Here is a 23452-nt window from a genome sequence, read left to right as displayed (position 1 = left end):
CAAATGGTGTTTTGTGGTTTAAAACCAGTGTAGAGCTTTATGTCAGCAGAGGGAGTTAGATCCTTTAATGTGGACAGAACCGCTCTAACAGTTCCTCCTCATACCTTCACAGACCGAGTGCTTCAACTATATTCGGTTCCTGCAGAGCTACAACCACACACACCTGTACACCTGTGGCACCTACGCCTTCCAGCCCAAATGCACGTACATTGTAAGTATTGAGGTGCACGTGTTGCATGAATGTGTTGTTCTGGATGGAGCCACGGCAAGCAGGTGTCAGCTTGGCACTTCTGACCTGGAGCTAAAACCGCTGTGTGACAAAATGGAAATAAATGCAATAGAAACTAGCACGTAGGGTTAGCTGAACGTGTGTGTGTGTGTGCATGCATGCTTGTGTGTTTGTGCATTTATGTTGAGCAGATGTGAGAGGACAGTGTGGTGAGGGGGGTTTTGCATTGAATGGACAGCAGGCAGCTTTACCATGTAGGTCACAGTACAACCCGACCGTGAAACACGTGTTTCTCATTTCTGGTGAACTGGTGTGTTCTTGCAGAAAGCAGACGACTTTACCCTCAGCCCAGCAGTTTTGGAAGATGGGAAAGGCAAATGTCCCTACGACCCTGCCAAGGGGCACACAGGTCTCATAGTGGGTAAGTGTTGATGCTCACACAACCGTGCAAAAGATTAGAGCCAGCACCGTGTAAACTGCATTGCTAAAAAGCCTAACTTTAGGTTTATACAGGTTTTTTTGGTGTTTTATGAACCAAACCATTTGACTTCAGAAGAGCCGGTGTTTTGTTTGCAAAAATAAACGTGTCAGAGGCTGAATCAGTGTCCATTTATAGCTTAGCAAATCACAGAAACACATTTGTCTCTTTGTTTTGTTGCAAATATTTTTAAAGTGAGATTAACCTCTTCGTCTTCGTCTTCGTCTTCGTCTTCCTCCGCTTATCCGGGTCCGGGTCGCGGGGGCAGCATCCCAATTAGGGAGCTCCAGGCCGTCCTCTCCCCGGCCTTGTCCACCAGCTCCTCCGGCAGGACCCCAAGGCGTTCCCGGACCAGATTGGAGATGTAACCTCTCCAACGTGTCCTGGGTCGACCCGGGGGCCTTCTGCCGGCAGGACATGCCCGAAACACCTCCCCGGGGAGGCGTCCAGGAGGCATCCTGACCAGATGCCCAAACCACCTCAACTGGCTCCTTTCGATCCGGAGGAGCAGCGGTTCTACTCCGAGTCCCTCCCGAATGTCCGAGCTCCTCACCCTATCTCTAAGGCTGAGCCCGGCCACCCTACGGAGGAAACTCATTTCGGCCGCTTGTATCCGCTTGATCAGTTGACAGCTCCGCCCCTCTCTTCACTCGGGTGTCCAAAACATACGGCCGCAGGTCAGATGATACAACTACAAAATCTATCATCAACCTGTGACCTAGGCTGCCCTGGTACCAAGTGTACCGGTGGGCATCCTTATGTTCGAACATGGTGTTCGTTATGGCCAAACTGCGGCTTGCACAGAAGTCCAATAACAAAACACCGCTCGAGTTCAGATTAGGTGGGCCGTTCCTCCCAATCACACCCCTCCAGGTCAAGCTGTCATTGCCCACGTGAGCATTGAAGTCCCCCAGCAGGACAATGGAGTCCCCTGATGGAGCACTATCTAGCACTCGTCCCAGGGACTCCAAAAAGGGTGGGTACTCTGAACTGATATTTGGCCCATAAGCACAAACAACAGTCAGGACCCGTTCCCCGACCCGAAGGCGCAAGGAAGCTACCCTCTTGTCCCCCGGGGTAAACCCCAACACACAGGCAGAGAGTCTCGGGGCTAACAAAAAGCCAACCCCAGCCCTCCGCCTCTTACCCGGAGCAACTCCAGCAAAGTAGAGTGTCCAACCCCTCTCCAGGTCTCGGGTTCCAGAGCCAATGCAATGTGTCGAGGTGAGTCCGACTATATCTAGCCGGTACCGCTCAACCTCTGCCACAAGCTCCGGCTCCTTCCCCGCCAGCGAGGTGACGTTCCATGTCCCAAAAACTAGTTTTCTTGTCCGGGGATTGGACCGCCAAGGCTCCCGCCTTGGTCTGCCACCCGATTCGCATTGCACCGGACCCTTCATGTTCCTCCTGCGGGTGGTGGGTCCACAGTTGGACGAGCCCATGTATCCGGTTCGGGCTGGGCCCAGCCGGGCCCCATGGGCGAAATCCCGGCCACCAGGCGCTCGCTCACGGGCCCCACCCCCAGGCCTGGCTCCAGGGTGGGACCCCGGTAACCCTCCGGGCCGGGTACTCCGACTCTTCGTTTTAACCGCCATGAAAGATCCTTCGAACCGTTCTTTGTCTCACCCTTCACCTAAGACCAATTTGTCATGGGAGACCCTACCAGGGGCACTAAGTGCCCCAGAAAACATAGCTCCTAGGATCATTAGGGCACTCAAACTCCTCCACCACGATAAGGTGACGGTTCAAGGAGGAGATTAACCTGCAAAATCTAATCCTAAAAATATGAATAAATCTAAGACATAAAACTATGACATAATAATTGAGATTTTATTCAGGAGTAGTTTGAAATATTACAAGAATATCTGAGTCCTCGAAATTTAGGTATAAAAAAACACATCAGGAGTTACTTTATAATTTTGCTGTTTGTTTAATTAATTTTTTTATGGTAATTCTGTCCTAGAAATAATTAAGAACGTGTGTTTTCATGCATTAATTATCAAAAAAAAATCAAATAAGCACAAAATTTCCTCAGAACTGCAAATCCTCATCAGTTTTGTAGCAGCCAGAGTCCAGAGGTCCGATCTAACTTCCCCTGCAGAACTGTGGACGGCCTTATGGAGCCGTTTTATGTCTTCCCACTGAACGGCTCGCCTTCTCTCATTGTACGTTTCCACAACCGTGTCTGTGAAACATGAATTATTTTAAAGCTTGCCTTTTTCTGCAGATAAAGAGCTGTACTCAGCAACGCTCAACAACTTCCTGGGTACAGAGCCAGTCATCCTTAGGAACCTGGGCCAGCAGCACTACAGCATGAAGAGCGAGTACTTGCCCGCCTGGCTCAATGGTAAGAGAGAATAAAGGACACGAGAATAGAAAATGAAGTTGTAAGCCTGTATGGAGAAAAAAGAGTTGGCTAGATGTGGAAGAAATTAGGTGTAAGCGTTTTATAATGTAAGGGAATCCAGCCGTGTGGACGGTGTCTCTGCTTTCATCGCTGCAGACGTCCACAAGTACTCAGTCAAAAGGAAAAGCTCATAGTACTCTTTACACAAATAACCCGACTTATTCTAAATGACCTTTTATTGTTTTCATACTCGTGCTCACTCCAGTCGTATATTTGTAGTTATATAAAGTACACTGACGTGAGATTACACTGCGCCGGTAATCTCCGCCTCTTATCTGCTTCTGACAACTTAATCTTTTTGACTCTCGTGTCGTGGAAGAGTAATGATGCAAAAAGGCCTGAAATATGAACTCGTAGTTTAGATGATGTTGAAAGAGTGATCAAAATGGCACATCCCAACCTTCACCTGCGTTGTTTCCTACACGTTCCACTCTGGAGACTTTTATGTTATTATTTATATTATATAATTGTTTTTTTTGTTTTGTTTTGTTTGGATTTTCTGTTATTTTCTTATTATATTTAAATAAACCCCGCAAGACCTTGATTTGGTAAATATTGCACAAAGTATGGCTAATTTTGTAGAATTTGTGGTCTGTGCTTGCGTTTTATGTTGTTTTTCTGAGGGTTACGGGTTCGTTGCAGCAGTAACAGGTGCTGAGCTGGTCCACAGCTGTAGTTAAAGCCAGAATCTCACATTTAAAAGAGAGTCTCCAAAATGTGTCCAAATGTTTGCTAGGATCATGGGTTTCTGTAGAAAACAGCTTTTAGAGTGGTTGCAGCCAGACTCTGGATCAAATCAAAATGATAAAAACACTTAAAATCTAAACTGCAAAAATAAAAAAATGCACAGCTGTCACAATTATTCTGCTATTTCTTCGTTCTGCCAATTATGACCCAAACATGCATCAAATGTCAGCAACATTTTGCACATATTACGTCAGTGTTATTCGTGTTTTATTGCAACAGTTTTGCTACCAGCCTGTGTGCTAGCTAATGCTAGTCTTGTGTTCTGCTTGTAACGAGATGACGAACAAAGATGATCAGCATCACTGCTAATTGTAATGTGGTGCAACAGAAGGAATCCAGTAGAGCTGAGTTTTGCATTTCAGTTTGTTAGTTTAGTTGGTTTGACTTTTGTTCACCATAATGATGCGATTAACTAACTGTCAAGTTTTGATCCCAGTTTCAACAAAGCAAAGTTGCAGGGGATGAATTGTTATCTTTAGGGGGAGGGGAGGGGGGGGGGGTGAGCCACTTGGAAGAAATGCAGGGGAGAGAAGAGGATGAAGTCACAGCAGGAAAAATGGGTGATGAAAGACCAGACATTAGGACTGGCGATGAAAAGATAGGAGGAGAGGTGAGGGGAATAGAAAGAGGGACAGGAAGCAGGAGGAGCATACAGATGAGGTCGGGGTTTAGACTGTTTATTATTCATGCAGATACAGCGCTGCTGTTTAAACCACACCTGCAACGAAGCTGCCCTCACCTCCATCCAAGCAGTTTCTGACCAGACTAAAAGCTTTCGGAGGAGGGTCATGGCGTCCAGCGATGGCTTTAAGTGCTGATGCTTTTATGTTGAAAAGACCAGTGGGAGCCAGTAAATTCATGAGATTTAAAAGAAAAAAAAACTTTGCATAAAGATGAATTTAAAGCCCACAGCAGCGCAAGTTTCAAACAGTTTGACTGGCTTTGAAAAAGATGTATGTAAATCCTAATGAGGCACGGATAGAGAGAGAGAGATTTAGAAGAAGACAGCTGTGACTGAGGAAATGAGAAAGACCGAATGGATCGATATTAGTGAGCAGTGGAGAGAAAGAAGGTGATAAAGAGATGGAGCGAGGGCCAATGATTAAAGCAAACAGACAAAGAGGTGAGAAAGTGTGCGTGCACGTGCGTGCGTGTGTGTGTGTGTGTGTGTGTGTGTGTGTGTGTGTGCGCGCGCGCGCGCGTGTGTGTGTGTGTGTGTGTGTGTGTGTGTGTGTGTGTGTGTGTGTGTGTGTGTGTGTGTGTGTGAGTGAGTGATTCAGTCCTGTGGGTTGAGACTGTGTCTTTGTTCACTAGTGGTCTGTCTGAACTACTTTGTGAAAATACACCTTTGGATTTACGTGCGTGCGTGTGTGTGTGTCTGTGTGTCTGTGTGTGTGTGTGTGTGTGTGTGTGTGTGTGTGTGTGTGTGTGTGTGTGTGTGTGTGTGTGTGTCTGTGTGTGTGTGTGTGTGTGTGTGTGTGTGTGTGTGTGTGTGTGTGTGTGCGCGTGCAGAGCCGGCCTTTGTGGGTTCAGCCCTGGTGAGGGAGAGCAGCGGCAGCAAAGACGGAGATGATGATAAGATCTACTTCTTCTTCAGCGAGCGAGCTCTGGAGCTGGACTGTGACACGGAGCTGACGGTGGCCCGAGTGGCCCGCGTCTGCAAGGTAACAACATGGCCGACATTTAAAACAGATCCCAGAACACATTTTAATCAGCAGCCTCCCAGAACCACCCCGGCCTTGCTTCCCGTGCTGCACACATGCTCCAGGATGTTAACAACAGAAGCGCACGTCCAAACTGTGATCAGTCTTCACATTAACATATGAGCACAATGACAGATTTGACAATAAAATCCTGGTTTTGTGCACACTTGGCAGGAAATCAGCTGTTTTCGGTTTTCTCCAGCTGTGCTGGCAGCTGCTTTCGAGAACCTAATAACACGAGACAACACTTGCTAACAGTTTCAGGCTTCATCAGGTGGCGCCTACAAAAGAAATCAACCAGTAAGCATTTTGCAGCTGGATGAGCAAAATCTGGACTCCTGTTATTCACAAAGGGAAAATCCTGATGTGTTTTGGAAAGTAGACGTGTTCAGGAAAGATCTAACAAGCTGCAGCTACAGAGAACACAGCTTTGCTGCATATGTCCACATGCAGAGATGAGGATAAAAACCCCCGTTAGTATTTTTTACCCCTAAAAGAACCAAGAGACCAAAAATCAGAACGGAAGAGCGAGAAATCAGCAGCACCACGAGCAGCTCTCTGCCTGTGTGCCCACATTGTTTAATGGAGACAATTACAGTGACATGGAAATATCTGGTAATTAATAATTAATTTGTTAAATAAATGGCCTCATTAGGACAACTGATTAGGTCTGATGTGGCGCAGTTGTTCTGGCCACACATCAGAAGATGCTAAATGCTCTGATCTGTCCTTTTCTGCCTGCATCGTGATGGGCAGGGAAACTGAGTTGTTTCATAAACAGATGTTCACACACACACAGTGTCACCTAATAATTTAGCTTATATTGCTGTGGCAGTGTCAGAGCTGTTTCTGACTGCTGTGATGTGACCGTTTTCACTTTTCACTGCTTCTGCAGTCGTCGAGTATAATGGGACTTAGAAGAATCCGACAAACATGTCAGGAGAATCTAAAAAGGCACCATTTGTCTACATATTTATTTTACAAGTTAACACATTATTTTTCCTTTTTGTTTTTTATTTTGAACTTGAACATCTCTGGCTCCTTAAAGCATCTTGCTAATTTAAGGCAGCCGAGTAAGTAAGGGCACACTGAATTGATTTACTACTAAACACAAAGTGTAAGGGTGATTATATTTTTCAGTTGTAGGGTGAAGGTGAGGCTAATGAAATGCTGAACCACGCGGCGGTAGGGGGGTGGGGGGGGGTAGACCTAAAAGATTGAGCATCTGAGTTAAAAGCAACAGTTTTTAGACCTGGTTCAACATGAACTAAAACAATGAATCTGCTATAGCTGAAACAGAAGCAAAAAAACAGAGCCATAAAATGTAAAAACAAGATGAAGCTAATTATTGTCCCACTTCTTGAGTCAGTCCAACATGTTGCTGAGTACTACTCAGGTCCAGATCCTGGTTTATACACCATACAGTTGTTTACTTTTTTTGTTTGTTTGTTTAATATGATCAGTCTCTGAGCTTAACAGGAAAGTTGTCCTCCACCCCTATTTCCTGCATTAGATAGAAAATAGACGAGGAAATGCCTGGATGACAAAAAGCCAGTCGAAAATTACACACTGAAAATTAGCATTCACTCATCCATCTTGACTCAAGACGAGGGCGGTTGTTGTTTGTTTAGCGTCCAGGAGAAAGTAGAGCATTTTTCTGCTAGAAGAAGCTAACAGTTAGCATTAGCAACCGCACCACACAGCAGAACTCCACCAGACACGTGTTCTTTGTGGAGGTAAAATATCAAAGTCGCAGGGCAAACAGCCAGCGGTAGAGTTGCTGATAGCCAATCAGAGGAGAGGTGTACAAATATCATGAATAATAATGAGTAAGACTCCAAATCCGTTCATTTCTCCACCCCCAACTTCTCCAGCCAACTTCTACTTCTACAGGAGCATGAGAGCTTTTTTTTCCACAGAGAATGACTCACTAGGCATTCATTTATACCAGAGACCACAGCAGATTTGCTGAAATAGTGAGTGGATGAGAGCTTGAGGTAAAGATAAGATAAATCAATCAGATCTTGTCTGCTCTCTCAGGGGGATTTGGGTGGTACCAGGACCCTTCAGAAGAAATGGACCACCTTTCAGAAAGCACGCCTGGAATGTTCCCTCCCAGAGCGCCACGTCTCCTTCAACAACGTGCGGGCCATCTTCACCCTGCCGGGGCAGGACTGGCGGGGGACCACCTTCTATGGCATCTTCCATGCTCAGTGGTAAGTATGACCAAGGCTGTGAAGAGGGTCTGGAGATGTATGACGCCATTTCTCATACCAGTTTAAGTAAATTACCACGTTAGCTTAATGCTGTCGCTTGGCAGCATGTCAGCGTCTGGAGTCACTTAATGAAATCACTGCCAGTCACTCTGATGTCTCCAGTGATGTACTTTGCCTGATTACTGCTTAACGGGGATCTATGGTTTTATTCTGACACAAAAGTTACAGTGAAGCTGTTCGTTATAGAAAATCCGAATTTACAACCTGTGAAGCAATGATCAGCAACTACTGAGCTAGTGTCAGGGTTTGAGTGGCGCCAAACGATCCTGTAATTCAGGAGTCATGACCACCGTTGGACGTGTTCATCCAGCCTTTTATAAAGGTTCTGAGATTTGGAGAACTTAGAGGCCAAAGCTCCTCTGACACACCGGCTCCCCTGACATGACCAAGACAATGGTCCCATCTCTGAGCAGTTTGGTTGTTCACAAATGAGCCAGAAGAGCGGGCCAAGTCTGGTGACAATGGGAGCTTACACACATGAACCTGGCAGTACAGCAAACACTACTCAAAGCAGAAATCTGGAGGGTTTTTTATCCGATGGCACCATCTAAAGGCTGAAAACTGTATCGCACCTTAATCCATTCTCTACACTCCCACGTTTATGTCTTCTCAATCACAAACATGCACCTGTTGCCGGCCAACACACATCCTTTTACATTTATTATTGGCTAACGCTGAGCAGGGGACAATTCCAAGTTCATGGGGCTTTACTGGGCGGGGTTCGGGCTTAGCAGAAAATAGAAAAAAAGAAAACATATTGCCTACATTGTATCACAGTGCAGGGTAAGACTCGCACTTTTAAGGATTTCTAAAATTCCAGAAAGGGGTAAAACTCTGGATTGTTGCTTTAAAGAGACAATGTGTAGTTTTTACTGTTAATCTGTGGAAATATCCATTGAAATGTTGTTGAAAATGAATTAAATGATGCCCAGTTGTTGAAAAATGTTGGTGGTTTCCTAACATGTAACCATAAATACCGGGTCTAAAATACACTGGCGCAGGTCTAAGTCTCTGGGCGACGCCATATTAGACACCATGTTTCCTTCTACGGGTGCCCATGAGGACGGATTGCCTTCACTGATTTGTAACAAATGGTTACAAAACTTTGGCCATTCATAAACTTTGTTTTGCACATTTACCTCTTCACTCGTTGCCAGTGATGAAAGGGACTCTCGTGTTTTTGTCATTTTGCTGGAGGTTGAACAAAAATTGCGCACCCAGGGATTTGTGACCTTACTCAAACACAAAAATACGGCTTGCTTGCAATGACTTAGGCAAGTACTGCCCCCTATCGCCAGGGAAAATACACATTGTTGCTTTAATAGCAGGACCTAAAGTCTGGAAAATTGACCAATGGCTTGGGGTTTTATCTTTGGTAATGCAGATGTTGCTTTGGTCTGTTGTGATAAAAAAAATCAATGGGCAAAGCTCTCAGATTATTGGTTTGTCAATGGTCCCAAACTCATCTATGGCCGTGAGATGGGGATCGCTACTGACAGAACAAGGTCTTGGACATGGCTGATATGACCTTCCTCTGTAGGGCCATTGGGCCGTAGTTGAGAAGCTCTGTCATCCAGGCGGAGCCAAGAATAGAGTTGCCGCTCATCTGCATCAAAATCAGCTGACTGGAGTCAGTGCTATGAGTATCTTGACTAGTATCTGACTAAAACATCATGGTGGACTTACTCTGGAGTTTTCTAGGCTGGTACAATTCGATAGGAGATGCTGGGGCAGACCCAGAAGTCGTTGGAGGGATTATGTACCCTAAATGGCAGGACACACCTTGGGATCCCCCTAGAGGAGCTGATGGATGGATGGATGGATGGATGGGTGGGGGTGGGGGTGGATGGATGGATGGATGGATGGGTGGGGGTGGGGGTGGATGGATGGATGGATGGATGGATGGATCATCTTGGTTTTGGCTGGTTTCCATCCTTGAGCCACTTGCTTCTGACCATTGAGGAACAGAAACAACTCATCAATTGGAGCAGCAGTTATACAGATACTATGACTCAGCCATCTAGAAATCAAAAGTTGAGTTTTGTCACAGCTGCTCATATCTTCAGACTCGCCCACTTTTCTGACTCAACCCATCATCTTTAAGGACGGAATGTTCTTATGCTGCCTAATATATCCAGGAGATAATCGCTGTTCTTCACTGCAGCTCTCAGCGGTCAGAGTGTGAAAGACGGACGTTTTTCTGAGTAACCTTTGTAAAACTTCCAGCAATACATATCAGTACATGAGCAATTTAGAGTCATTAATTCAGTCATTTTTCTCAGTAGCAGTTCTACCTCCCTGTTTTAGCATCCCAGCCCAACTGCTTTGTTATTTCCCGGAAGCAGCATAAATCGTACTCCTGGTAATTTATGGCCTACATTAAATTACGTCTCTTAAACATTTATGAGACTTAGTGAAAACAGTTCAACTGTTCTCCACTGGGATTGTATGTTTGGAAGTAAAGAACAAGAAAACACTATTAGTGTGTAAAGACTTCTCTTCTATTGGGCTGCCAAGAAGCTCTTTTGTATTAATGAGTCAGTTGTCAACTAAACACAAGAAGGCAGAAGGTTTTCTTTGGGGAGACAGTTAGAGATGTTCGGTCTCCAGGCACTGCCCTTTGATGTGACTCTTTTGTGCTCTTCAGTATCATCATATCACAAACGGTGCCGCCTTTCAACCTCGAGCTTTGTTTCTTCATTCTGAGTTCCTACAGCTGCTGAAATGCACAATCCCCTCTTTCTGGGGATTCCCTATAGCCCCCTGGCTTTAATACGGATAAGGTTAGGATCGTTTGACATTATGAAAATGGTTTTGAACAGGATCTGTATTTTTAACTAAATTATTTTACTTTCTGAAATCGACACCCCTGTCGAACGTCAGTGGCACTGCCCCTGACGGAAAAAGTAGTTCCCCAGCAGGAGGCGTCACATGATAAGAGTTTATGAAAACAAGCGTTTCTTTCCTGTTTACACGTTTCCTAAAGCACAGCGGTCTGCAATCTATTCTCAGCCACATTTGGAGCCACGGACGTCAATAAGTGTTCTGGCAAAAACAGCAGGAGCTGAAAACACAGACTTCACTGTTTCCAGAGTCCAAGTGTACTTTAGAGTTTTAGTTTTCTGCTGGATTCCCTGAGTATCAGTACGCCACTGACTGTTGAAGTAAAACAGCTGTTTTCACTTCGGTGGATAAGGATGTACTTTAAACTGGAGGTCCAGATACAAGTGAAACTTGATGTGCTTGGGTTTTTAGTCCCACCCTGGGTCTGAGATGTGATGGGTAAAAGAGCACCCCCACTAGCCTAACTGTTGAAATGAAACCCAAATCCTGAGTCACAGCAGAACAAAGGAGTTGTGATACTTCTAAATGAGATAATTTGCCGAGGGGCAAACAGGAAGGCCTTCGCTCAGTGGCAGTTGGCTATAATGTTTTTGCCTCTGCCTGTCAGTGTGTTGGTCTGTAGAATTTGCACGATTGCTCATGAACCTCAAGTCTGACATTATCACTGCATACATGCACAAGTACAGTGATGCCTCGCTACTTCGCGGTTCGTTTATCGCGGATTAACGACTTCGCACATTTTTTCTTTGGAGCCTTATTTAAGGGAAATTTGCCGATTGGCGGTATTTTTCACCGATTCGCAGGATTTTTCTATGCGAAATATCAAGAAATTCCTGTTTTTTTTTTCATCAATTTCATCATAAAATGCACTTTTTGTAATAAAACTATAAAAAAAACAAGTAAAAATACAGTACTATGTAAAGGGAGGGTTTTAAAAGTCTGAATACTGAATACGTACCTGTTAAATAAATACTGTAAATATGGTGTCCCTACTTCGCGGATTTTCACCTATCGCGGCCAGGTCTGGAACGCATCTACCGCGATAAACGAGGAATCACTGTAATGAACTTAAATCAAGGTGGCTGCCCTAGCTAATCAGCCTTATCCAACAGAATGTATTTATGTATTGCCTTCTAGAGTTCTACAACCCCCCCAAGGCACTTTACAACACTTTTTAAACACTGGTGTTGATGAGCTAGACTGGTTGCGCACTGAAAGAGGCCAGGCTGCCAAGCACTAGCACCACCAGTGCTTCTGATCACCACTAGCAAGCAAGGTGGGTTAAGTGTCTTGCCCAATAACGCAAGGCCCAATCCCAACAATCGCACAACGGTTATCAGTAAACTGCTCTAGGAGAAAGTGTGCAGTAAGGATTCGAGTGCGTGGTACACAAGTGTGCAAATAATTGCCAAATTGAGACGGGGAGCATTGCGTCATCGATGGCAACACATGCCAGGATGCTGGTCGCTGTCATGCTTTTTTAAATAAAACTTTATTAACAACTTTCAAACAATTATTTGAAATATTTTTACATTCATTTCTGCTTTGTCTAAAAGTTTTAGAGCATCAATTAATCATCCTAAAATTATTTACTTTCATTAGAAAATACATATTTTCAGAAAAGGAATTTAAGCCTTGATCCCGCAGCAATGGATTGTGGGTAATACACTTCACCCAAGTCTGCATCGCTGCAGACTTGGGTGAAGTGCAGATCAAGGGTGCAAAAAGGACGTGATCAGCCTCCGCACTTGAGAATCGGGACACCCTACGCACTCGCACCCCTAGTCAGGATCATGCGACTGAAGGGCTCAAGTGTGGAAGTTTGATTGGACCAATGACTGCAACAGACGAGGCTCGAACATGCAAACTCTCGGTTGCGAGGCGGGCGCTTTACTCTTCCACCCTCGCCCCAGCAGAAGGGCATAATTAGATCAAACTGACATGAGCTAGAAATTGGTTTGTCTTGAGGTTGGAGTGATCCCCGGCTCATAAACCACGAGCTGTCTGAATGCATCAGGTCTCGGTTTCATACATTACCATTAATCTTTGAAGTCGTCCTTCTCGTCTGTTGGCAACATATCTCAAGAACAAGAGGATGGATTTAACTGAAACTTGAAGGATATCATCTCTTGATGTGTATCAGCAACTCATGAGCTTATGAAATGAAACCAGTTTTAGTTAGAAGGTCATAGCCAATTAATCCTGCAAAACACAACAATGGCCCAGGGAATTTGTCAGATACTGAGTTAGGCATGTAGTTTAGTTATCACTTATACTCCAAAATATACTAATCACACAAGATCTTTACATAAAACATTTGCATCAAGCCTGTTTGTTTGTTATCTAAATGCGTGAGGAACCAAAGGTAGAAATTCTCAGAACTTCTCCATCAGATACTGATAAATGTTATAGTTGTTCCAGTTCCAGAAGGTCAACCACAGCCACAACAACAACGGCCTTAGGTCATATTTACTTATGTTCAGTAAGAGCGGTAGTGGTTGAGTGGGTTGTCCAGTAATCGGAAGGTTGCAGGTTCGATCCCGGCTCCGGACAGAGAATTCTGCTGTTGTGTCCTTGGGAAAGACACTTAACCCCCCCTGCCTGCTGGTGGTGGTCGGAGGGACCGGTGGCACCTGTGCTCGGCAGCCTCGCCTCTGTCAGTGCGCCCCAGGGATGCTGTGGCTACATTGTAGCTCATCACCATCAGTGTGTGAATGTGTGTGTGTGGATGAATGATACACTGTAGTGTGAAGCGCTTTGGAGTCCTTACTCTGAGAGGCGCTATACAAGTGCGGGTCATTTAGTGGCTGACAGTTGTTAACAGCATATGCTCCACTTTTATTTACAAGATTGTAACAAAACATTCAACTTTGTAATTTCTCTCATAAGATGATCTGAGTTTCAAACTAAGCATGAAAGACTCTGCCTTTAATCTTGACTTGTTTTAGTCTCACAGAAAATGGAGATGTTTATAGTTTATAGCACATCTACTCAATTTGACATCTTTAGTGAGCACACACTCTGCAGTTGACATGCAAGTGTTAGCTGTACTTTTTATTATCACACATTCCATCTTGTTTAGTGAATCTTGAGCAGTAGACAGCCAGATGATTCATCCATCACTTGTTTCTGCCACACATCACTGATTCTTGTTGCCACCTTTCAGGGGGGATGTGGATGTGTCAGCTGTGTGCCAGTACCAGATCAGCGATGTGAAGAAAGTGTTCGAAGGGTCCTACAAGGAGTACCGGGAGGCGTCCCAGAGGTGGGGACGCTACACCGGCGCCATCCCCAGCCCACGACCCGGATCGGTAAGAACACCCAGGAAGCCTGACATGACACTGTTGGATTCAGCTTTTTAGAAAGAAAGTGAAAGGTTAGAGTGATATTGGGAGGGATGCGAGAGCAGAGGTGGGACGGAGCAGTTTAATGAGGACGGAAGAGTAAAACACAGAGACACAGTAGACAAGGTAGACAGCTCTGAGCCAGCTCACCATGCCAGCCTGTGCCAGCTTAATCCAAGAAACTGCTTTCTGCTTGTCCCCACCCCCTCCTCTCCTTTCTGTAGTGCATAACTAACTCAGACAGGGAGAACGGCTACAACAGCTCGCTGCAGCTGCCCGATGCCACGCTCAACTTTGCCAAGAAACACCCACTGATGGAGGACAAGGCTCTAGGTCGCCCCCTGCTGCTGACCAAGGGTGTCAATTTCACCAAGCTGGCAGTGGATCGGGTCAGCGCTCTGGACCAGCGGGCGTACAACATGCTCTTCATCGGCACAGGTATCAGTGACACAGCATCCATCCTACAGCAGTGTCTGTTATAAAAACTATCTGGTATTTTTATAGAAGGGTACTAGCTCCAGGAGACGGTAAATGTAATTAATTTGTCTTTGTCCTTTCACCTCAGTGCTTTCAGTCACTTAATGCCTGACGCAGTTTTAAATTCCACATTTTGTTTTTTGTTGGGTTTTTTTGGGGGGGGGGCTGCAGCAGAATAATGAGACTATTTTGGCAGAGATCCCTGAGCTGGGATTTCAACAAACCTTTTCCAAAGTCGAACTCAGGATGAAACTGATTTCATTCGTATGCATCAGTTTAAATATCAGATACCTCAGCTAGAACGTGTAACCTTCCGTCATACCTTTACAAGAGCTTCCCGTTTTCTAGTAACAAGGAGCAACTTCTCCAGTGCAGAGCACATCAAGAGAAACTTCCTGTTCTGCAGGAGCAGCAAAACGTGCTGAGTCATCTCTCCGTCGTGCATCGTACATGAATGAGTTTGACCCGGTGGTTTTAAACCAAAGCTGGTACTCTTTTGCATGGGTTTTCATTAGAGTCACATTCTCCTCCAGTGTTTTTCAGTGAGCTGGGGTCGTATGCTCAGTTTCCCAACATATTCCTGTATTTGCTTCCTGTGGGTGAGTGAGTGTCAGCGTGTGTCAAGGGGAAATCCACTCAGTGTTCGTTTTAAGAGGTGAGCTTGCAGGCCGTGGCAGCAGGCAGGGACAGCTACTGGCATTAGGTGTTGTGGCACACAAACAACACACCATCTGGCCAGACCTCAGCTGGGTTTCAATTAAAAGCTTCATTTGCATGCTGAGATCCATCTCCATGCATCGAGGGAAGCGTCGTCTCTACGAGCAACTTCATCCATCTCCGGTCAGTTGCCCCGGGGCCCATATGCTTGTGTCTTGTTCTGGCTTAGACCAGAAATGAGCTCGTCCTGCAAGAGACTAAATCCCAAAGAACACGGGTCTGGCAGTGGATTCCTGGGAATGGGAATTCAAATGCAGCTTGTCCAATGAATGAGAAGAGGCTCGACTGCTTACCATTCACATCACTGCATAGGCAGAGTGACAAAAGTGGGTTCCTGGCTTCGCTGCTGCCGACCCGGACGCATGCGTGGACGTTGCAACACACACACACACGGCCAACACACACAGGGGCACACACACGTTCTCTCTCTCTGAGAGCCAAGCTCGGTCGTCCCCACTTGTCCTGCTTCGCCGCACAAACCCAACAGGGCCCTTGGCAGGCGTGCGTTCATAGCGCCAGTTGGGCTCCTGGCTTGATGAGCTATTAGCCGCAGCGTAGCGACAGCTGATGTGAAAGGAGAGGGAGAGAAACAGGGAGTGCTTGTCAAGACTGTTTTTTTTAGAAAATAAAACTGGCTGCAGGATGGAGGGATTAGCTGACACTGGTCTCTGACGCTGCGAGAGGAAAGTGTGATGATATGCCTGCTACTTTCTCTACCTCTGTGTATTTTCCTCGCTCTAGCCTTCCTACAGCTGCAGGGGTGGATTTTCATATTTTCTGTGACAGTCTCTTAATCGCCAGCACCACACTAGACAGCACATTTCAGCACGTAACACCGTTCTGTACACGGACGCACGTCAAGGTCACCCCACCAGCTGCGCCTCAGATGGTCCTCGTCACTGGGGATCTAAACTTGTTCACAGTGCCCTATATGAAAGAAGCCGAGTCCTCCACCTCCCCCAGCATCAGCTCCTCACACACCTTTTGAGAAAGTCTTCAAGTTCCTCAGATGATGTTGCTGGTCCTCAGGGTGCTGGAAGGCCAGGAGCAGCATCTCAGTTCTTTTAAAATGACCTTTAAATAGTTTGTTGCTGAGGAGCTCAGTGAAGAAGTCAGGTTGTTTACTTGTTTTCCTCAGTTGCACAGCAGCATGACATTTTAGTCAGACTCACATTAAAGTTTTAAAACTGACACGGATGAACAAAGTTGCAGAAAACTTGCAAAAACACCTTTGGTTTGTTCCTCTCAGCTCTGATGTCATTTTTTCTGGGTAGATGATACATTTGAGGGGATTTTCACTGATAATTAACATACAGTCATTCAGAGTCTTTCTATTTGCATGAAGCTGCTGTAGGGTTTTGTAAATTGAGAGTGCTTTAAGAGCTCAATATATACATACATATATATATATATATATATATATATATATGTATATATATATATATATATATATATATATATATATATATATATATATATATATATATATATATATATATATATATATATATATATATATATATACATATATATATATATATATATATATATATATATATATATATATTATACCTCTACTTATGACCAATAAGCTGTGATACTCTATCTAAATATAGAATATCACCCTGCCTGGTCTTTATTGGGCTTTAATCAGAAGATTCTAGGATTCTTAGTTTATTAGGGGATTGTACACACTTCAGTTTGATTCAGAAAAGAGTCAGGTTTATAAAAGTAAGAATTTATTTTACCAACAATTAAAACATGACAAGTTAACTAACATTTACTGTGATGTATGAACCTATGTGTGAATGCGATGTTAGTCAGAACTGCCGTATCTCAGAGAGCTGAGTTCTGGATGTGAAATAATTTGGTTTGCGTTAAGCTGTGAAGTTGATTATTATCAAAACCACATCAGACGCAATCTCACTGTGTTCTGCGTACCCAAGTCGAGACGCCCTTTTGGATCCGAGATGTCGGGGCGGTCGGAAACCCCGGGTACCGAAGTCCGTAGATTAACTGCAGTACGAGCAGGTCAGTCCAGAGTCATCTCCAGGTAACGGCAGTTGGAACTAGTTTGCATCTCAGGAATAACTCTCAAGGAGTTGAACAAACCAGCTTGTTCTGCAGGAACTGTTTTGTTGTATCAGCTTCGCAGGTGCAAAAAAGGTTTTGGCGATGTGTCAAAAGCTTTGGTGGTTAAAGAGTTGTTCCTCCAGGTGTCTAAAGCTCAACTCTGATGTGGCTCACTTCTTGTTCCGGAAACAGGTGCACCGGAGCTTTTTTTCCCCAGAGAACGACTCTGCCTTTCCACTTGAGACCTTTGCAAATGTGTGAAAATATGAGTAAAGTTGATCTTTAAAGAGTTTGGCAGACAGAGGCATGTGTCGTAGGGTGTGTGCTGAATCATCCTTCATTTTATTTTTTCTCTACCTCCAAGCAGCCAGATTTTCTTGTGATCTGATAAAGTGGTCTTGATCAATAGTTCTGTAGGATTTCTGAAGGTCTTTAAAGTTTTATTTGAACTTTGGCTGCTTTTTCCTCTCATTTTCAGTCCAGTGCCTGCTTGTTTTCAGGGGGATGTTTTTCAGTTTTTGTGAATTTAAATGCTTAGCTCTGACGTGAACGACTCGCACATAAAAGGCTCCTAACTCAAGGATAAACCAGTCAGACCACAGCTACAAAAACTAATGTAAATTGGATTTTAGTCATTTTACCAGCAGCCTGTCACAAAGGCACAGTTTGTCCTTGTTTCTTTCATCGAATCGCTGAAAAATACCAAAGATAAAAGATTTTGATGAATAGAAAATTACATTTTATTTCCAGGAAAACGATTCTAAAGAACTACAACAACCTACAAACTAGTCTTTCAGTGGATAATCACAGAAAGTAGAAGGATCTCAGCTCTTTTTCTAGGTGGACTTTTTAAATGAGTTTTTGAATTTCATGTTTTTTTAGTACACAACTTCCAGATAAAAACTTATCTTAAATACTTTTTTAAAGATTTCCCAGATTTTTTTGTTGTTGTCAGGCACAAGAATTGCACAGAGAAGAATAAAAGCAGCAATGTTGAAAGAAATACCTCATCAGACCTTCAGAAAGAAGAACGGTTTATTAAGAACACTTTAAAAAATTACAAGGAAGTCTTAACTGTTTGAAAATAAAGAATAAATAAATTAATGGTGCTTTAAACCTTTGCACAAAGTGAAATGACAGCCTTTATAAACTGAAATCCACGAGGGATGAGGCTGATCTATCTCTGAAGCGAATTTGGGTTTTAAATTGGTCTGAAACGAGCTGAACCCTCCCTCCTTTCCTCTCTGTCTTGCAGCTGAAGGCTGGCTGCAGAGGGTGGTGGTCCTGGGCTCTGAGGCACACGTCGTCGAAGAGATCCAGCTGTTTGAGACGGCCCAGCCTGTGGACAGCCTGACCATCTCCCACTCAAAGGTAAGGACACACACCTGGCTCGGCTCACCCAGAGACGCAGAGCTCTGCGTGGGAAAATAATTCAGTGTCATTGGAGGGGCTTTGTCCGCTTGAAAAAGCACGTCCAGAACTGTCTGTGCACGGGGAGGTTGTAACAAACCCATAAAACTTCAATCACTTTTAGAGCTTTGACCATAAAGAAAATTCCTGTCAGTTTATTACACTCCCCCTCCATTTGGCTCTAAACAGGCTGATTTATAACCGGAGAACGGGGAGGAATGTGTTATCATTCAGTAGGAGAGTCCGGCTGCTCCCAAAGGGACGTTTGTCCTTAGCACCACAGACCTTTGTGTGTTGTTTTTATTTATTAGTTTATTTTTGTTTTGATTCATTAACGCAGTTGTAATGGAAGCATGGATTTATGGATCCACTTACAGACTCAACAGCTTTTTTTCCTTGGTGCCACAGCCAGGATGTTTTATCAGTGCGACCATTTTTAGATTGAATGTTGCTTCACAACGCTGAAGATCTCCCTAATCGCTGTAATTAGCAGCCTTAAGCTCGGTGGGGAACTTAACTACCGTGTTTCCTCGACCTTCCTGCTCTGTGAGCTGAGTCCGTGTGCCGTCACGTCCCAGCGTATCGGCCCGGTCCGCTGATCAGTGCACTTTGGTCAAGGCGTTCTCGACACTAAAGCCCACCGCTTATCTCGTTAATGCGGGCTTAGACATGGTTTATAACGGTTTTTGCCAAAAGGCCGTAAACCAGATTGGACTGGAGGAGGGTCCAGGGTGTATGTTGTAATTGAGAGTGATTATCCCATTATCTCCTCTAACCCACAACTCAGTCACTCTCCTTCCCTCTCTGTTTGTCTCCCCTCGTCTCCGACCCTTGTCTCTGTAGAAGTACTTGTACATCGGCTCTCGTTCTGAAGTTCTCCAGCTGCCCTTGGCCAACTGCAGCCGCTATCAGTCTCAGCCAGACTGCCTGCTCGCCAGGGACCCCTACTGCGCGTGGGACAACGAGGGCCGGGCCTGCGTCCGCATCGACCTCCATCGAGGGTGAGACACGTACCTGTTGGCCCCTGATCATTACTCGCCCAGGTTTGATGAGGCTTGGGATTGCTGTTTTAAAGGGCGACACTAGAATACAAACAGATCACCGATACAGTGAATGAGTTTCACGCCTCTGTTGAAATTTATTAAAATCAATAAACAGCAAATTGAAATCATTTAGTCATCGAGTTAAAGCCTTCATGCAAAGCAGGGTCCTCATTTATAAGAAGCAAGGGGGGAGGGGGGTGCTGCTGTTTGGATTGCTGGCTGTAATGCACATAACACACAAGCTTGCAATATAAAGCTGGACAACACCTGTCCCCCTCCAGCTCGGCTGTGTGACCACTAACCTGTCCTGTGTGACCCTTACCATGTAGCCCTCATGTCCATGCTGTCTCTGGAGGAGCAGATAGGAAATGAGATCTCCTGTAACTTAAAAATGAACCAAAGCTTCCTCCCAGTTTCTCTTTCAGCTGAATTTAACATCAGTTTATCTTCATGAAACAAAAGAATAAAGTGGAACAAGAACTTCTATCTTCTATTTCTCTCTCCTTTTAACTTCTCCGTGTCCCTAAATAAAAGAGACAGACGATCACGCTGCAGCCGCCGCCACTGACCCCGCTCCCTCCCCAAGACCGGATCTCCCGACATCACAGCACTCGGTCTGACTGAGCGCTTCCAGGAGAAACAAAAATGAAATTATGGAAATAATAATGCATGTTTGGAGGAGTGTCCTCCGATTCCCCCCCCCCCCCCCCCCCCCCCCCGACTCTCTTTCTCTCTCAGTCGCTGATGGAGCGAGCGGAGCGCGCTGCACGACAACCCGCTCAATTAACATAGCTCACGACCCAAATCCAACAGAACCGATCGGGCTGATTCGGTTAGGGTCCTGTCTCAGGTTCTAACTCCAGTGCTCAGCCCTGCAGTACCACATAAAGGCGGACCAAAGTTTCCTACCCGGTAAATGTGGAGAACACCACTCTTACAGATGTGGATGCTGCGCTGGTGCCGCCGTTAACATAACAAAACCACATTCCACTGTAATTGATTATGGTACTCTTCTATGATGCAGAATCGTTTATGCTCGCATCTCATGCATTGATTATTTGATTATTTTCCTCAGCTCTGTCTATCCTACGCCTCCCGGTCGGCCGTCGGGGGTGGGGGTGGAGGGTGCAGGCGGGGTTTGGGGGCCACAAAGAGAGGGCTCGCGGGCTGGACGTGGCCCACGGGCCACTATTTGCGGACCACTGATGTGAAGGCTTGTGTTATATCTATCATGTCTAGTATTACTGAAGTACGTGTTTTATCTTTTTTGCTACTTTTGTTTGCTCTACACCTCCTCATGTACAGTAATGTTTACCCCGGAGCCGTCAGCAGCTCGTCATAGCTGCTGATAGGAACCGCTGTGGTCAACAGAACCTTTTCCACCAGAGCGGTCAGCAGCGCGAGTCGGCCACGTCTCAGGAGCAGCATGTCGCGGCCTTTACGCGCCGGTTCTATTTTCTACCCGCGAAGCCTCTGAAACGGGTCAAGTTCGACATTTTTGGGGAAGGAAAGACCGGAAATGGGATGCGGAAACGGAGCGAAGCTCCCGAGATTTTCAGAATAAAGAAACGTACTGCCTTCCGGTTGCTTTACTTTAAAAAATAGTTACTAACTGTGCGTCCCCGTGAGAAGTTATCACCTAGCTAGCGGTCTCCTTTGTTTTTCAGGTCCGTATTGGCGATTATAAAATGGACAGAACATAAAACACAAACCTTTTGGAGCCATGTTGTAGTTTTCTCCTGCTTGTTGTTGTGTTTACTGACGAAGTCACTCGCGTGACTTCGTGCTCTGTCGGTGACAGCTGCTCCCCTGCTGCTTCGCGTCTCGTGGGAAGGGCCAAGCAGCAGCTTACGCGAGCAAGACGTGCTGCTGCAGTAACGTGCTGCTGACGGCTCCGGTGGAAAGAAGGGGTTAAGCTCTCTCTTTCAAATCTGAATGTTGTCTTCTTCATTCACCCCTCTCGTGTCCAGGTCCACCTCGTCCCTCTCACAGGACCTCATGCTGGAGAGGTTCAATCGTGGGAAAGCCAAGTTCGATAAACCCGTCTCCATCCCCAGCCCCGGTGAGTATAAGACAGTGCCTCATTAGTGACCTCTGGTGGTACTGAACTGTCACTGCAGGTCAGGTTTTCTGCAAGGTGGAATGGAGCAGGACTGAGTTAATAAATAAATGGAGCTAAGCAGAAAAGTGCTGTCTGGATTTTTAACGGATGAAACAACCTGAACTTTTGTGTTCTCCTCTCTTCTCTCTTGATCCCTCATGTTCTTCTGCAGAGCACTCCCATCTGAGAAATGTCACAGTGGTTGTTGGGTCCGACATGGTGCTGCCGTGCCAACTCGTGTCAAACTTGGCTCAGCCGTTCTGGGTTGTCAACGAGCGGGAGCTGCTGCTGGGTGACCCAGAAGCAGGAGGGCCACGCTTCGACAGAGCCCTCAAAGCCCTCATCATCCCCGAGGCAGGCCAGATGCAAGCAGGCCGCTACATCTGCTACTCTGAGGAGCAGGGGGTCAAGTTTCAGACGGAGCGCTACCAGGTGGCGGTTGTTGCCAGTGCTCCGGTATTCATGGAAGCCCGAGCTCCGGACAGCAGCATGGGGCTCTTCTGGGTGCTGGTCATCACTCTGGGCGCGGCGTGCCTGCTGCTCTTTGTGGTGGCTCTCTATCTGCGTAGGAGGCTGAAGCTGGCTCTGGGGAAAGGAGCTGACATGAAGCCTCTGGAGAGCACTTTGGTCTACCCCGTCACCCTGCCAAAGGAGCCACCCACCTTTGTGCCCAGCAAGATGCCGAGCGATGAAGACCGATTCTGGGAAACAGGTGCCAACTACTACTACTCAGACGGTTCGCTGAAGATCGTTCCCGGACACGCCCTGGGGCCCAGCAGCGTCAGCAGCACGGCATCACCCAGCGCCATTCCTGGCCAGCCCATCCACTCCCCCAGCCGTCTCAGCCTCACCAACATCCGAGGCTCTGGTAGCAATGGTTACATCCGCCTCAATCTGAGCACAGCAGGGGAGGAGAGGGCTAGTGGGGCCGGCGCTGGGGGTGGCGGGCTGGGAGGTCTCAGCGTGGGTGGGAACGACTACTCCAGCCCATTTAAGGAGGAGCTTAGACGCACGCTGCAGCAGAGAAGCGTCCTGCCTGACGCGAACCCGGAGGAGTCGTCCATCTAGACCCGTCTTTCCAGCTCCGTTCCCTGAGGTGGAAAAACAAAGCAACCAACCTACCTCCCTCTTTGTGAGGATGCCTGCTCTCTCTGTCTTCTAGTGACATGCCGTCGACACCCACGCTCTCTATCTCTGCTGATGCCTGACTGGCTCTCTTAAGACGTTTATAGCACACAGCATGGTTATTACACACACTCATACAACATGCATTCCTATAATTGCTGTGCTGTGGGCAACACGCAGTCATGGTTGTGACTTTCTCTGCTTCCACTGTGCAACTGCCACTTGTGTAAATTTTGTATTTAAAAAGGATGAACGCAGAGGCGACCTCCTCTGACATGGAAACCCAACAAACGTTTTGCTCTCTGAAGGGCACATTTCGTTCTTTTACATTGAACTCATCCTTCGCGCTGAAACCAGTAGGCGACGAGAGCAAACAACTGAAAAAAACGGGCCCGGTTCTGTGTTTGTGTTGCTTTAGAACGTTTTCTGCTTACTGCACCTGAAAACTGGAAGCGTGTCTTCCCTATTTTCTACTCGT

The 23452-nt window shown here is 45.9% G+C and overlaps 1 protein-coding gene across 1 annotated transcript in view; it reads left to right on the top strand.

Annotated features, from left to right (window-relative positions):
• Window positions 1–23149, top strand: part of sema4c (sema domain, immunoglobulin domain (Ig), transmembrane domain (TM) and short cytoplasmic domain, (semaphorin) 4C) — a 68668-nt gene extending 45519 nt beyond the window's left edge. The window contains exons 5-15 of the mRNA XM_015971958.3: window positions 113–211; window positions 554–650; window positions 2935–3054; window positions 5374–5525; window positions 7605–7780; window positions 13851–13995; window positions 14253–14466; window positions 18551–18666; window positions 19549–19706; window positions 21719–21810; window positions 22022–23149. Coding sequence (XP_015827444.1) covers window positions 113–211; window positions 554–650; window positions 2935–3054; window positions 5374–5525; window positions 7605–7780; window positions 13851–13995; window positions 14253–14466; window positions 18551–18666; window positions 19549–19706; window positions 21719–21810; window positions 22022–22917 — 2265 coding nt within the window. The 3' untranslated portion in view covers window positions 22918–23149. The remainder of the gene's footprint in view (window positions 1–112; window positions 212–553; window positions 651–2934; window positions 3055–5373; window positions 5526–7604; window positions 7781–13850; window positions 13996–14252; window positions 14467–18550; window positions 18667–19548; window positions 19707–21718; window positions 21811–22021) is intronic.
• The last annotated feature ends 303 nt before the right edge of the window (window positions 23150–23452 follow it).

The sequence above is a fragment of the Nothobranchius furzeri genome, chromosome 17 (genome assembly GCF_043380555.1).
Source record: "Nothobranchius furzeri strain GRZ-AD chromosome 17, NfurGRZ-RIMD1, whole genome shotgun sequence".
In the NCBI taxonomy this organism is placed as follows: domain Eukaryota; kingdom Metazoa; phylum Chordata; class Actinopteri; order Cyprinodontiformes; family Nothobranchiidae; genus Nothobranchius; species Nothobranchius furzeri.
Note: the sequence above shows the minus strand (reverse complement) of the source record. Positions and strands in the feature narration are given on the sequence as shown.